The sequence below is a fragment of the Prinia subflava genome, assembly GCF_021018805.1.
Source record: "Prinia subflava isolate CZ2003 ecotype Zambia chromosome W unlocalized genomic scaffold, Cam_Psub_1.2 scaffold_37_NEW, whole genome shotgun sequence".
NCBI classification, from domain to species: Eukaryota; Metazoa; Chordata; class Aves; order Passeriformes; family Cisticolidae; genus Prinia; species Prinia subflava.
In genome coordinates this window covers 2,327,557-2,341,159 of record NW_026960612.1, presented here as the reverse complement: position 1 = coordinate 2,341,159, position 13,603 = coordinate 2,327,557, and the positions used below count along the sequence as shown (strand labels likewise).

Sequence of the window (13,603 nt, the reverse complement as noted above, 5' to 3'; positions counted from 1 at the left end):
TGAAGAAACAAGAAGTAAAATCTGAATTTTATGTAAACATCAATGGAAAGACCCTACTGGACTATTTGGTTAGGGAATAAGCTGAAAAAAATAGACTTAAAAAGAGTTGAGCAATTCACTGATCTAAATATATCACCTCTTCAGCAAATATGACGCTTTAGGAAAATTAACATGACATAAAGAAATTTATTCCAGTTAAAGTAGTTCCACTGCTACCTTTGTAGAATGAGGGCACAATTTAAAAGCAAAGATAACTTTGTAAGTTTTTGTTTCATTTTCATTAAAACAGATGCTATATAACCATTTGAAAAAAATTATCATCCTTCCTTTCTCTAAGTTCTTCCTGGAAACTCTATTAACTAATACCACCAGCTGGTCATAGGGGACAGTTCTAGATTGCTAATTTCTAATACATGCAAAATACAAAACTCTGAACAAGCAGTCCAGTTTTAGAGTAGTCTTATAGCTTACCACCCATAACCTGTTCTTGTTTCTTTCCTCCTTGATACTATGCAACTGTAAGCAGAAAATATCTACCTATGTGTTTTTATGCTAACATGTTTGGTACTACTTGGATATAACCATTTGATTCTGAACTTTCTAGAGTGTCTTAAAAGGGTCCATCCTTACCTGCCAATTGTTGATATTATGGAATCACTACTCACTGAAGAGGAGACTTCTCTTTAATTGCTGCTCTGTTTCACGCACTAGACTACAGGTACAGGTTATAACATAAAAACCCCTCCACCAAAACACACATCTAAGGGTCTCTGATGCTCTAATAGCCAAAGGTTTCTCTTTTTAACATTGAGTCGAGGCTTGGAAGCTGAGCAAAACTTAACTCTTCCTGTTACTTACAGGCCTATTGTGTCATACCACAAATTTGGTATCTTACACCAGGTTCAGAGAACACAAGGCTTCTGAAAACTATGTTATCGAAGAAGTAACTCTAATCTTAATCATTAACACATCTGAATCGATAATTTTTGTATTCATCCTGTGAAACTACTTCCTATTCTTGTGACTGCAAGAATTACTTCCATTAAAATAATAAAAGCAGTTATGTTATAGAGCAACTGTTTGGCATTTCATGAATGATGAAATTTACATGTTTACATTCTTGCCTTGAAAACATCTGACAATTCCTATCTGGCTCCTATGAAGCTGACAAGAGGTTAGAAAGTACCTAACTAGAAAAAAAACCCGACCTAACTCATAGTTAAATAATTAAAAACTGAAAATGCAGAAATAAATAGATTAATTGCACATTGCAAGTGTAAGCAGTATACAGCTTAGCTCATTAAAATGCCTACCATTTTCTGTGGCACTGATGCATAGTTCGGGTATCCAAGGACATCTTTTATGAAGTTGTTGTCACAGTTTTTTCCAATCCAAAGGTAAAAAATCTGTAAAATGTCAGAATCAGTTTTAGAAAATGCCCTGCCTACATTTTGGAGAAACAGGCAAGTGGTGATGCAACAGGAATACCAGAATAGTAACTTCCATGCAAATGAATCACTTGAGTGTTCCAGTTGCAATTCATACATACCTGTCTATATTCATAAGTAAGTGTGTAAATAATCAGTACATTGGTAACACTTGGAGTAAGGTCATTAAATATTAAAATAGGTAGAATTCAAATACTGAAAGAATGAGAGTACAGGACACGTTTATAATGGAACAGTTAATGTAGTTACTTCCCACGTTACCTCCTTAAATGAAACACCTCAAATTACTTGAAGTCATACCACTCTTGGTTACTGCACACTGGCTTCCCAATCTAAACAAGCTCTAATAAAGCACCAATTATCAAAACCTATTGTAGTAATTATTTCAGAAGTCTGAGGACAAAAGCTAGTTTTACATTCACACTCAGCCCTGAAGTGATTCAAGGTTAAAAGTACCTTCTAGACTGCCACTGGAGGAGCATAATGCTTTATCCAATTGAGTGTGTTTTAGTGCAACTTCCACAAATACCTTAAACTGTATCTACAGATTTTGTTAACTCTCCAACTCCCTCTCATTTGCAACTCTTACATAACATGCCACAAATCATAAACTCACTCTTTCTGCGTAACTGAGAATGTTTCTGCATCAAGTGCTTTGTTAAATCCTCTAGTATATGCAATTTAATAGCCATTAAAAGAAATTCTGGAAAATAAAAAAACATTAATTCCCTAAAAAACACCTTGATGTGAACTCTTGGTATACTTTGACCAGTCTTGCATGAAAAAAATCAACCTCTATAACCTCAAAGAATTCTCAGATCAAAATATGAAAGCTTTTCACTGGAACACAGATTACTATCAGGTTACCTGGAATGCTGATTCACAACACTGTTATTGCTGAGAGCTGACTAGTTTTAATAACATAGCAGGCACTGGGTTTGGGTTTTTTTCTTCTCCTTAGGAAATTAAAAAAAAAGAATGTGTAAAATTTTAACTTACTGAACCACAATCCATAAGAAAAGCTCCTTCTCTTGTCAACTTCTCTGCAGACAACTTCTGAAGAGGTGGCTGAGGAACAACTCTGTCATTTACATGTATTGTACTCTGCAACAAAAACCCAATACTCAATAACACTAGCATTTTACCTTTAAAGGTAAAACAAAACAGGAAAAACACTGATAATCTCTAGTAAAATTCTGAGGATTCTCATATAACAAAATACTATGTTAAGCAAAAAATGATTATTTACATCAAACAGTTCTAGAATGTTATTTATTCTAAAGGCTACTTTAATACCTAAAACATAATAATGGAAATTAATTTAAGATGCTTATGTAACATTTTTTATGCTACAAATGTCAAAATTTCAAAAGAATTACTACAGTTGACACATAAGTTTTCTACAAACAACCTCTGTTTCTTTTCTATTGCATTCAATTTCACTAGAAATGTTGCAAGAGCAAAAAACCATCAAATTCTACTCCCCATAAGGAAGGGTTCAGTATATTATTGCATTCAATTAACAGGAAGTCTCCTGATTTAACATCCTGCCTGAAGTGATCCTTGTGTTTGTCCACAGTCCCCTATGATTGATCTGATTAAAGAATCTGGATGTTTGCACTAACATTATTAAAAAATACCCTGCCTTCCTCCCCAACAATAAAACAAAACAAAACCAAACCAAAAAAACCAGTAAAAAAAAATGAACACAACCCCCCAGTATGTTCAGATTAAAGCTGCTTCCTCCTCCAATACAAAAGCAGGCCAGATATCTCAAGAATCTCTGAAGTATTGTGCAAATAATATAGGGAAAAATAGTCTACCGACTAAGCACATGTCCATGTAGTAAAAGATTATTAAAAAAAATTACTATTTAAAAAATTTCAAATGACAATGCCATAGATTAGCAGCTTTTTGGGATTTAGACATAGTTATGAAAATCAAGCTACTGAATTACACTTGAGGAAGTTCCAGGCTTTACTCAATACTCTCAATAATCAAGTGTTAAGAGAAAAGAAAACCAGTAAAAACATTTAAAAGAAATTCTGTACTATATCACAGAATTTTTAAAAGAAACAAGACATTGAAAAGCAGCCTTTGTCACATATACTTTAAACTGAAGTAGTACTAAATGGCAGATTAGCATTCTGTTATGATTTAAAATCTGGTTTGTCAATTAATTTCAGTAGGTAAAATAAGCCCTATTTTTGCATTATTGTACTAAAAATAACTGATCTAAAAGCATTTGCTGATAAAATTGGTGTAGCAAGAGCAGGATGACTTATAGAATAAAGGTTGAGCTATCCCAAACTAGGCCTCAGATTCTGGCCTGCAAGGCCTCAGATTTTGGCCTGCCTAGAAGTAGATAAACTTGTGGCGCAGTTAGAAATTCACTTAAGGTGTGTACATGCTTTAGCTGAGATAGTTAAGATAGAAATACGGTCGCTGCCTTAAACTGTGATAGCTTACATACTTGTTCACGCTGAATCCCAATAGAAATGCACCTGCTACTGTAAACTATTCTGTACCGTATAAAACCAGCCATTTCGTGAATAAAGAGGAGAACCTATGTTATTAACCATATTGGTTGGATCGTGCGTTGCTCTGTCTCCAACTCCAATATCAGGGTCCCTAATTCTTTAAATTGGATCTCCTAAAGACTGCTGATTCGTTACAGCACAAGCACACTAACACAGTGTTTCAATTTAACTGCCACAAAAAGAAGCTCACAAGGTCAGTTGGCCTCAAAGACTGGTAGGGGTGGAGTATAAAAAGAGTAACTCCACTGAAGAACACTGAGTTTAGACTCACCTATTCGAGTTTATGAAATACCTTAAAAGAAACTTTAAGACTACAAATAGCTCAGAGGTTATGCTGAACAATACAATACCACTACCAGAAAAACTTGAATTTACCATAATCTGGTATTATTTAGAAACAAACTCCTACATATACTTTTCCAAAACTAGGGACTAAAAACTCATAAAATCTTACTTATAAAACCCCTTATTTTTGCCATTATAACTGACTTTGACCTTAAATAAAATCCCACCTTGCTTCTTAATATTAAAAAAATGCATCCATTTCCTAGGCTGTGCCTATAGAAGATGAAATAATGAAACCTGGTTTTATATTTTGTCAGCCTGATCACAACCATCTAGAAGTACAATTCTGTTTTATCCACTCCAGTCTAAGAAACCACTGGAAGGTTGTTATTGTGGGCAACTGTATCTGATTTCTGTAAATAAGACCTTGAATCATCCATCAGATTTACTATACCCATTTACCACAGACAGTTCTAAATAATAAAAACACACCAAAGATGTTTCCAATAAAAAATTATGGAGTTACTGTGGTCATTGAAACAAGATGAAGTAAACCCACAGTTCTGCTCATACCACACTACTGTACTTGCAACTCAAAACTTAATAATAATGTTTTTCTTGATTTTTTGTAACTTAGGGGAATGCTCCGTTTGTATTACAATAACAACATAAAGTTACTGCAGCACAACAGCAAATTTAATGGGCCATTAAAACTAGAAAATGCTATAACCAGGCTTCATACATTACCTCATCAGTCAACTTGTCTATTCTGTACAAGTTGGGATGTATCATTTTCATCAAACGAACAAGAGGCTGGCTCTTCATCTGGCACATTGCATAGACACGATCATCCAAGCGTGTACTTGTGCCTGTTCTGAAGGCTTTCTGCAAGAGAACATTACTACTCAAATCCTGTATTTTATGTCACTTTTAAGAGTGCATTTCAGACTTTTCAAAGTGTCAAGCAAAGGTGGGAAAGCTTTTGTAAAGAAATGTATATTATTGGTAGAATCTTAATCATAGAGCTTGAGCAAAATGTTTAAAACATAATCCAGTCTCTCCTTACTGATAAAGGAGAATAAATTTCTCCCTCAGTTTGTCTAAGATTTGCATGCAACTGGGCCAGCATTTCTCATTTTTATTCCTGACAAGTGACACTGGCCTGTAAAACTCACCAATGCAAGCTATCACAGGCAAGATACAAAACAAGCAGAGCTCAGGCAAGGTATATACATGCACAAGATTAACTCTGAATTTATAGTAGTAAGAATTCAATGTTAAGGAAAAGCTTTGGAAGGGAAACATACTTTCATGTTTTATAGGAGAAACTAGACTCTCTCATAGGATAAATTTTATTTTTAACTCTCTCCTACTGAATTTTTCATATCTTCTGTAGCAGCAACTGGTACGCAATTGCTGTGAGAAGCAACACAATGAAGTAAACATCATATTCTAGCTCAATGGAGAACATTCCTACAATAAAAGTTCATATTCACTTCTGCAATAAAGCTAAGGACATCACTCCTTCTTGGCTGCCACAAGCATTTTGGTTTTGTTTTCTCTATATCCCATGTTTTATTATTGTTAATAAAGATAATAAAAAACCCAAACCTAAACAACTTTTCCCAGCCACTCTTATTTCTGTCTTTTACACAAATTTTGATAATAAATGGTCTACCTTTTCCTCACCATTAACTGCATTTGTTATGCAAGTATCAAAAAATCATAATCAGTATATTAGAGACTGAAGTAATCACTAAGCCAAGGAAAATAAATTATTATGCTTAGATCTCTTACAAGACTTATATAAAGGTTTATTCATTATAACAGAACCAAGAACTGTCAGACATGAAAACCTTTAAGCAATGAGATTTACTCATAACAAAACCCTGCAGGAAGCTTTCCCTTTTAAGGATGATGTTGAGTAATCCAAACAAAGATACCATTAAAAAAAAATTTAAAAAGTAGTAACTACTTCTATGTGAACTTTCAACTACATCACTCGAGTTTGTATAATAAATTCCACCCTATCTCCATGGAAACTCATTTTTCTTCTTGGAACTTCAAAGTACAAAAAATATGTCTTGGAAAATACTTTTTTTTCCTTCATAAAATAAAAATGAAGACGTACTAATAAGCAGTTTCCAACAACCTTTGTGGGCTACACTAATGAGCTGCCAAAATCTGAGAAATGCTAATTGTAAATTATATATTTATTTTCATTGTAAAGCAATATAAGACAAAACATAAATTCAACATCAAGTAAACTAATAAATGGTTCAGACATTAACAATTTAAAATAAGCTACTACAGTCATCTTCTACAATAAAGTCCAGTCAGCATAAGAAGGGTAATCCAATTTCCATAATTTTACAGAAGTGCAGACATTGCTTGACCTAGAACTGAAGAATTCCTCAAATGGAACAATGAACTAAACATCAAACTAGTAATCCACTAGATCATACATACCTGTTTGAGAAGAGCCAAAATATAGAGTGGGAACAGCTTGAGGGAATTTGGTGCTATCAGTATGGACTGCTGCAGATTTGAGGCAGTTGACATGTATGCTGCCAAGGAGTCCACCACGGCATTGACTAAGGCATCTCTTGCATCTGCAAGGCTGGATGAAACGGAGCGATCCACAGCTGGGGGGGTTAGAAGGAGGGAAGAAGTTACTAGACATGGCCTCACTCATTCCCTTGAATTTTGAAAATTTTAGTTGCACTTCCAGGTTATGTTTTAAGACTAAAAACATCTCCCAAACCACATCTCCAGTTGTAAATTTTTTTAGGAGTAAATTAGATGACTGTCCATACAGAAATTCACTTTTACAATGCTTAAAAATATAGTGTAGCTAATTTTGGCTCCCTGCTTTGTACTCTTGGAGAATTAAAATAATTTTTTTAAGCAATCATACATAGTGAAGTCTAAATACAAATTTAAACCTTATACAAACAACTTAGTGATTATTGAAATGCTGTTGTCCAACCTCCAAGATAAGATTTGCAGCAATTAATTTTGATTTTTTTTTTCCTCTCACACAAGAAATTTCTTCCATTACTTCAGGGGCATAATTGTGACTAGTGTAAATGCAGCTTCCTCTCTGCTGAGCAAGGGCTGCAAATCCTTTGCTTGGAGGAAGCCACCTGCTGGACTGAATGTGCATTTAAGAGATCACAGAATGGTTTGGGTTGGAAGGGACCTTAAAGATCATCTAGTTCCAATCCCAAATGACACAGAATTACAGTTTACTACTTCTAACTGATTTCAATATTAATATACAATATAGCACATGCTAAAATGCTGCACAGAGTCATACACATTTAACAGGAGAGATCAGTCTATGAAACAGCTTAAGACTCACAATTAAAGGGTAAGTAAGAATCCTTAACCCTGCAACAACAGAAGGATAGAAAACCAGTACCTCAGATACACTGTTGTCAGAAATTCCCTTTTAGTCTCCAGCAACTCACCAAACTGAATCAATGTTTCCTAAGTAATCCTAGAATGCTAAAGTTTGAGTGAACAACAGTGATAATGATGATACAGAAATGAGAGTTTTGATCCATGTTTGTTATGATTCTTTGTCCTTTACTAACCACCAGAGAACAAAGTAAGAAGGCTCCTTTTAAAAGACTAAAAGTTAACAAAGTATTCAGAACAAGGACTATTTCAGTTCACAGTTTCAGTACAAATTTGGTTTTGTCATCTTTTGTACTCACAGGCTTCAGTGTGCTGCACTCCAACCTTTTTTAATAGTATCCAGGCTTTGTTCACTACTTCATTTAAATGGCTGGCAAAATTAAGAACGTGCAAAAACCATGTGAATCTTCCTGGTCTGTACTCACCCATGTTTGCTAAGAGGCACACGACTGCTTGTACATCTGCTCCTGCATACACATCAGACAGGGAACTCACTACCGGCAAGCAAAGTGTGTGGACTCGAATTCGACGCTCACCTATGAGAAATAAATGGAAATCATTATGCATTCTCTCCTGGCAGAAGTAAACAAATTCAGTCATTACAGCATCTCCTCCCATCTAAGATGCACCCATTCTAGAAAATATACCAGTCAAGAAATTGCTGCAACACTGTCCCCCATTTCTGTCTCAACCTGTTCAAATTCTACTCTAAAGTGGCACAAACTGGTAACATAAACTAGCAACATCCACAATAAGTGTCATTGATGCTATAAATGAAGTACATTGATATCCATCCCAAAATTTTGTGGCATTTTCTACCATAGAAATTAGCTGCTATTCTTTATGCTCACCCAGTGTAGTAATTGCAGCTTGTTCCAATCCAACACAGTTCTGTGTCTTTGGACAAAGTGCCTGCCAAATACGTTACTGCTTGTAACAATGGCCAGACTTTTAAGTAAAAGAGTCTTGCTGAATCAGCACTACGTCAGATGCAGATGAAATTTTCACATTAAAACAGTGTTTATAAGGATTTCCATTATGTCATTAACTGCAAAGTAGGCTTACTAGCTTACTAGCTCTGACAAGATTCTTTTAGGGCATAGAGCACAACAAAAGGCTGTGGAACTAACTTTATAAACATTACATCATAAAAAGAAACAAAAAGCTCACTGACTAATTAATTTGAATTTATTTACCTTTACTGGAAGTATACAAAAGAGCTGTTTGAAAACAAACCAAAGATGTGTCAGTCAGACTTTCCTCTATGGACATTTGTACTGCAAATCCAGCATCAGGATTGACATTGGCAAGGGACAGTAAATCAGTAGATCGTACAAAAAAATTCCCATGGAAAGTGCGTATTGAAAAACCTAGAAGCAGATTAAATAATTCAGAGGTTAAAACAGCATGGAAAACTCTCACCGATAATTAAAACCTCTGCCCTCCAGCTAAGGTTGAAGAAAACAGTAAAAATTCTATCTTGTAGAACCAATTACACGAATCATTAGACATTTCAGCATGATCCTGTAGAGTTCATGTTCAATTCTGCACTCCAAACTGAATGAGGCACTTACGATACACATCAACCTATAGTGAGATGGTACCATCAACTAAAAAACAAAACAAAAAATCAAACACCAAAGCTAACTTAGCATTAAGGTCACTTTTTTACTCTTAAAGTAAGAAAAACAATATTCAATTTAATGTTGCTAAAGACTAAGCACATTCAAAAAGATTGCTAACACATTTACACCAACCGTTCCATTCGTATCAGTATTTAAGACACACCTTTTGTACATCTTATGCGCATAACTGCTTCAAACCCAATCTTTCTTGTAAGGTATCGTTTCAGGTCTTTTTGCAACTTTTTAGCCTGAGCAGGATTATGGCTACGATGGAAAGATGGATAGTAATAGATGCATCCAGCAGAATACTTGGACATACAAGCTGTGAAGGAAAGAAAGATACAGTTAAGAAGTAAAACTGTAACATGAAATCAGGACATAAAAATTATGTCCAGACTTCCACAAGTCACATCTGTGTTCATCTTTTCAATATCACCACATCAGTAAGACAATGAGAACTGTCCCAGATCCAGGCCAGTGAAGACAGAAATTAATCACCCCAACACATAATGACCTAATTATATACCAAGCTCAATAAGCATCCTACATTTGGCAGCTATGATTGAAGTGCTTGCAGAAATATCTAAAGGTGTAGCAGAAAAATTAAGTGTATGTACAGAGACAAATCTTGGATAATTATCAAAAGATGAAAACTCTGTTCTACCCCTATAATTAAATTTCATTTATTCCTTGCCATGTTTCTGTTTTCTGTTCTTGAGCAGGGGAATATTTCTCATTTAAAACTTTGAAATTCTAGAATGAATTGTCTAATGCCACTAATGCAATATGTCTGTTCTTTACTTCCATCAACTCCAAGGTCAATTCCTTTGCAACACGAGCTGCAATTACATTTGTGCTAAAGTATTTACATGACTTAAGAATTCCTGAGGTAGCCTGTGCTTCTGAAGAGAGATAACAGTGCAGAAAGAGGAAATCAGGTACTCCTTACCAAGAGAAGCTAGATCAGAATATTGTGAACTTAAGAGAAATAAATCCACAGCAGTCTGCTGGCTGGAGCAGTCCAGTGCCAACTTCTTATAAAAGTCTGTTGCTGGACCAAGATGTTGGACCACCTTTAGTAAGTAAATCATACAAGGAGGAGTTATGACAACAATCACACTTTTTAGACTTCATGGAACAAAAGACATTCAGCAGCATCTGAGTAACTGAGTGACAAATATTTGCAGCTTCTTTTGCTTGCCAAGAAAAATTATGGGCCAAAAGCCAAAGACAGCTCATGCACTTCAAAACAAGTAATACCACACATACATGTATAAAGTAGTGATCTTAAATGCATAAACATAGACATAATTAAAATTTAGTTAATTGCTATAAATGAAGATCAATAATAATGAATGATAAATGAAGATGGTTGATCCATAGAACTATGCAAGTCAGAAAGACATAGTCAGTCCTTAGTCTTTTGAAATCAGTAGTAAGGGAAGTGTTTTACCTTTGTGCTTGACCTTTGATTGGGATCCTCTCTGGAATGCAAAAGCCCTGCTCCCAAAGACGGTAACTGAGTTTGAAACACAGAGATCCGACCACCCGTTGGAGACATAAGTTTAAATGCAGCCTGAAGAGCAGGGCCCAGTGCACTGTGTGTCTCCCTTGTATTGGTGAACATATTTGGTAATGCATTCAATAGATCTTTTATCAGCTGCAGAACAGATTGAAAGGTGTTTTATGAGATTCTCCAAGCTTGAGATTTTCCACTGTTTCTAAAAAGCTGTACTGCCATGATGGAAGTGGCAGAATCGGTACCAAGTATTTCAGTTCCGTTTTAACACACTAAGGAAAACAAAGTTGTAATTTTAAAAGCTATGATGTATCAATGAAATAACATGTAATACTTCCATAATGAAAAATTAGCATGGGAACTACATATTATGAAGATTAAGTTTGAATTCAAAGTTTAACAGGAATATCTGTTTTGAATATTTAACACCTTATATTTAATTATGTATTTTGAGCAATCATACCTCTTTGCTTTCATGGAGATTTACAAGTAAACTATCTGGTGTAGGTAGGAAAATATCTGTGGAGAGAATAGAAAAACCAAGCATTATTAAAGAAAAAAATAACACTAAAATAGAATAAAACATTTCATTGCCCACTGCTACAAACACCATGAAAGAGTCTACTTTTCTAATATGTGTGTTACAGCTAAATATTCCTTGCAGATAAGTAAGTAAATTATATGCAGATACACATGTTAGAGGGAGTAATACAGTCTATACAAAGCTTGTCTGACTCAAAGCAAAATTAACTATTGAATGTCACATTTTAAACATCACCTACTCTGTAGTTAGTGCAAGACTATTTTTCAAAAAAGTATTCTCATTCAATAACATTGACCTAATACCAAATAGTTGAGAGATTCTAACCTTTGTTCTGGAAAAAAATAAATAATAGATTCTCAAAAATTCAGCTTCCATTTTCTTTTTACTTACCATCAATATCTGAGACAATCAGCATCTGAGGCTGTGATAAACCTTCTTGCAAGTTGTAAAACTGAACAGTGCTGTCAAACGTTATGAACCCTATTCTTGTTCTTGAATCTCCAGGCAGCCTGAAGCATTAAAAAATAAACTATTAAGCCCTAAATCTCTCTCTCAAGACATAGATACTCAGGGCTCCTGCTGATGTTAGCAGAAACTCAGTTCATGTGTAAAGAAGTGAAGGGAGAACATAAGAAGGGAGATCTGAAACATGAATATGATCAATATTTCCTCAACATTTCTTGAAAAGCTGGGGTAATGACACAGTTTATAAGACCAAGTGTTACAGATAAGCACTCACTAATATATTGACAATATATATTAGTTCTCTAATATATATTATAATTCTAATCTATTCTCTTGTTCCACAAGAGAAGTTAATAAGTTCATTTAAACCTTACACTGACACATAAAAGAAGGCAGCCTTCTCAGTTCTTTAACAGAAAACAGTGCATTCTGCTCTTTCCTAATTTAGAACCTCCATTTACTAAAGCAGTTAGAGAGTACTTACAGCTCTAAACGAAAATCCAGTGTCTCTACAATACAACATATTTATTTGCCATGTGAACCATATTTCAGTATATAGCATAATACAAAATTAAACACTACATGGGATTTCTCAAGTAAAATATTAAAAACATTATGAAGTGCTGAGAACCATGACAGTGACCAAGAGCAATAGAGGTAAATATTGTTGTTATACCATCAAAGTATATTAATGAGGTGGATGCACTGATTTTCCTGTGGACTTTGCATGGGATTTTATCAATTTTCCTAAAATTATTAAGCATGTTTCTGAGATTCTGTTGACAAAATAGACATAAAAAACTGAACAAAGAAAGACCGAACTAAAAAATGGAAGCAAAAATTTTTAATGTATATGTTGGCTCCTTCACAAGAAAACCAAGTTTGCCAAGAAAAACTTGTAGAAAGGAATTTTCAAGGCAAGGCCTCCTCAGGATTAGTTGTCAAAAGGCAGGAACACAGCGAAGCTCATAAACTTTAGCTCAAAATGCACCAGGAACAATCCCATAGATGCTGTCCCAGTGCAAAAATAAAAACATAGAAATTGACACAGGGTAACTGATCTAAAAAAACCAAACTGACAACACAATTCACCTAGGCAGTCTTACTCTCATGGTTACAATGTTCCAGTTTGCAGCACCTCAGACCTTTCAGCACAAGAACCAGATAATTTAACCTCTGTAATTTATTATTTTTGTTGATCTTGGTGTGGGGAAGAATGTAATTTAAAAATCTTTGTACAATCACCATGTCGTTAGAAGCTACAGCTAAATATTCCTTGCAGATAAGTAATTAAATTATATGCAGATACACATGCAGGGAAGAAATTCCAGGCAACGGAACTCCTGCCCTTTAGGGGCAGAATATTTAGACACTTGGAAATTTCCTTCAAAATTTTCAGCTATAATTTTTTCATAACAACATGTTAGCTGATTTGAAAAGGTTATTTATATTCTTACTTGTCTAGGTTTTCCAGCAATGACTGGCAGAGTATTGTCAAATATCCAGCCTCCACTGCATTATGAGACACATCTAAAACAAATAAATACACCGCGGGCTGAGGAGGACGAAGCTACAAAGTAAAAAAAGATAAAACCACTCAAAAATCATATTCAAAGAAATGTTAAAAGTGATTAGTCGTTAGAAAGGGAAGTTGGAAAAGGGAATACTTAGAAAAATGCAAGGTATACATTATTCAATAAAGGTTATTTACTAAGCAATATGAAGATGGACTTAACCACAATCCCCAGTGGCTA

At 34.7% G+C, this 13,603-nt stretch overlaps 1 protein-coding gene across 6 annotated transcripts in view; it reads right to left on the bottom strand.

The window, feature by feature from the left end:
• LOC134565186 (protein transport protein Sec24B-like) overlaps positions 1-13,603 on the bottom strand; it is a 65,877-nt gene that overhangs the window by 8,062 nt on the left and 44,212 nt on the right. For all 6 annotated transcript variants that reach the window (XR_010083803.1, XM_063424652.1, XM_063424649.1 and 3 more), the window contains 12 exons: positions 13,307-13,419; positions 11,775-11,893; positions 11,304-11,359; positions 10,775-10,981; positions 10,271-10,394; positions 9,485-9,643; positions 8,893-9,066; positions 8,122-8,232; positions 6,743-6,918; positions 5,021-5,158; positions 2,448-2,552; positions 1,314-1,406 (listed from right to left, as the gene is read on the bottom strand). Coding sequence is in view for 5 of the 6 variants with exons in the window: in XM_063424652.1 (XP_063280722.1) it covers positions 1,314-1,406; positions 2,448-2,552; positions 5,021-5,158; positions 6,743-6,918; positions 8,122-8,232; positions 8,893-9,066; positions 9,485-9,643; positions 10,271-10,394; positions 10,775-10,981; positions 11,304-11,359; positions 11,775-11,893; positions 13,307-13,419 (1,575 nt within the window). In the remaining variant the exon portion in view is untranslated. The remainder of the gene's footprint in view (positions 1-1,313; positions 1,407-2,447; positions 2,553-5,020; positions 5,159-6,742; positions 6,919-8,121; positions 8,233-8,892; positions 9,067-9,484; positions 9,644-10,270; positions 10,395-10,774; positions 10,982-11,303; positions 11,360-11,774; positions 11,894-13,306; positions 13,420-13,603) is intronic.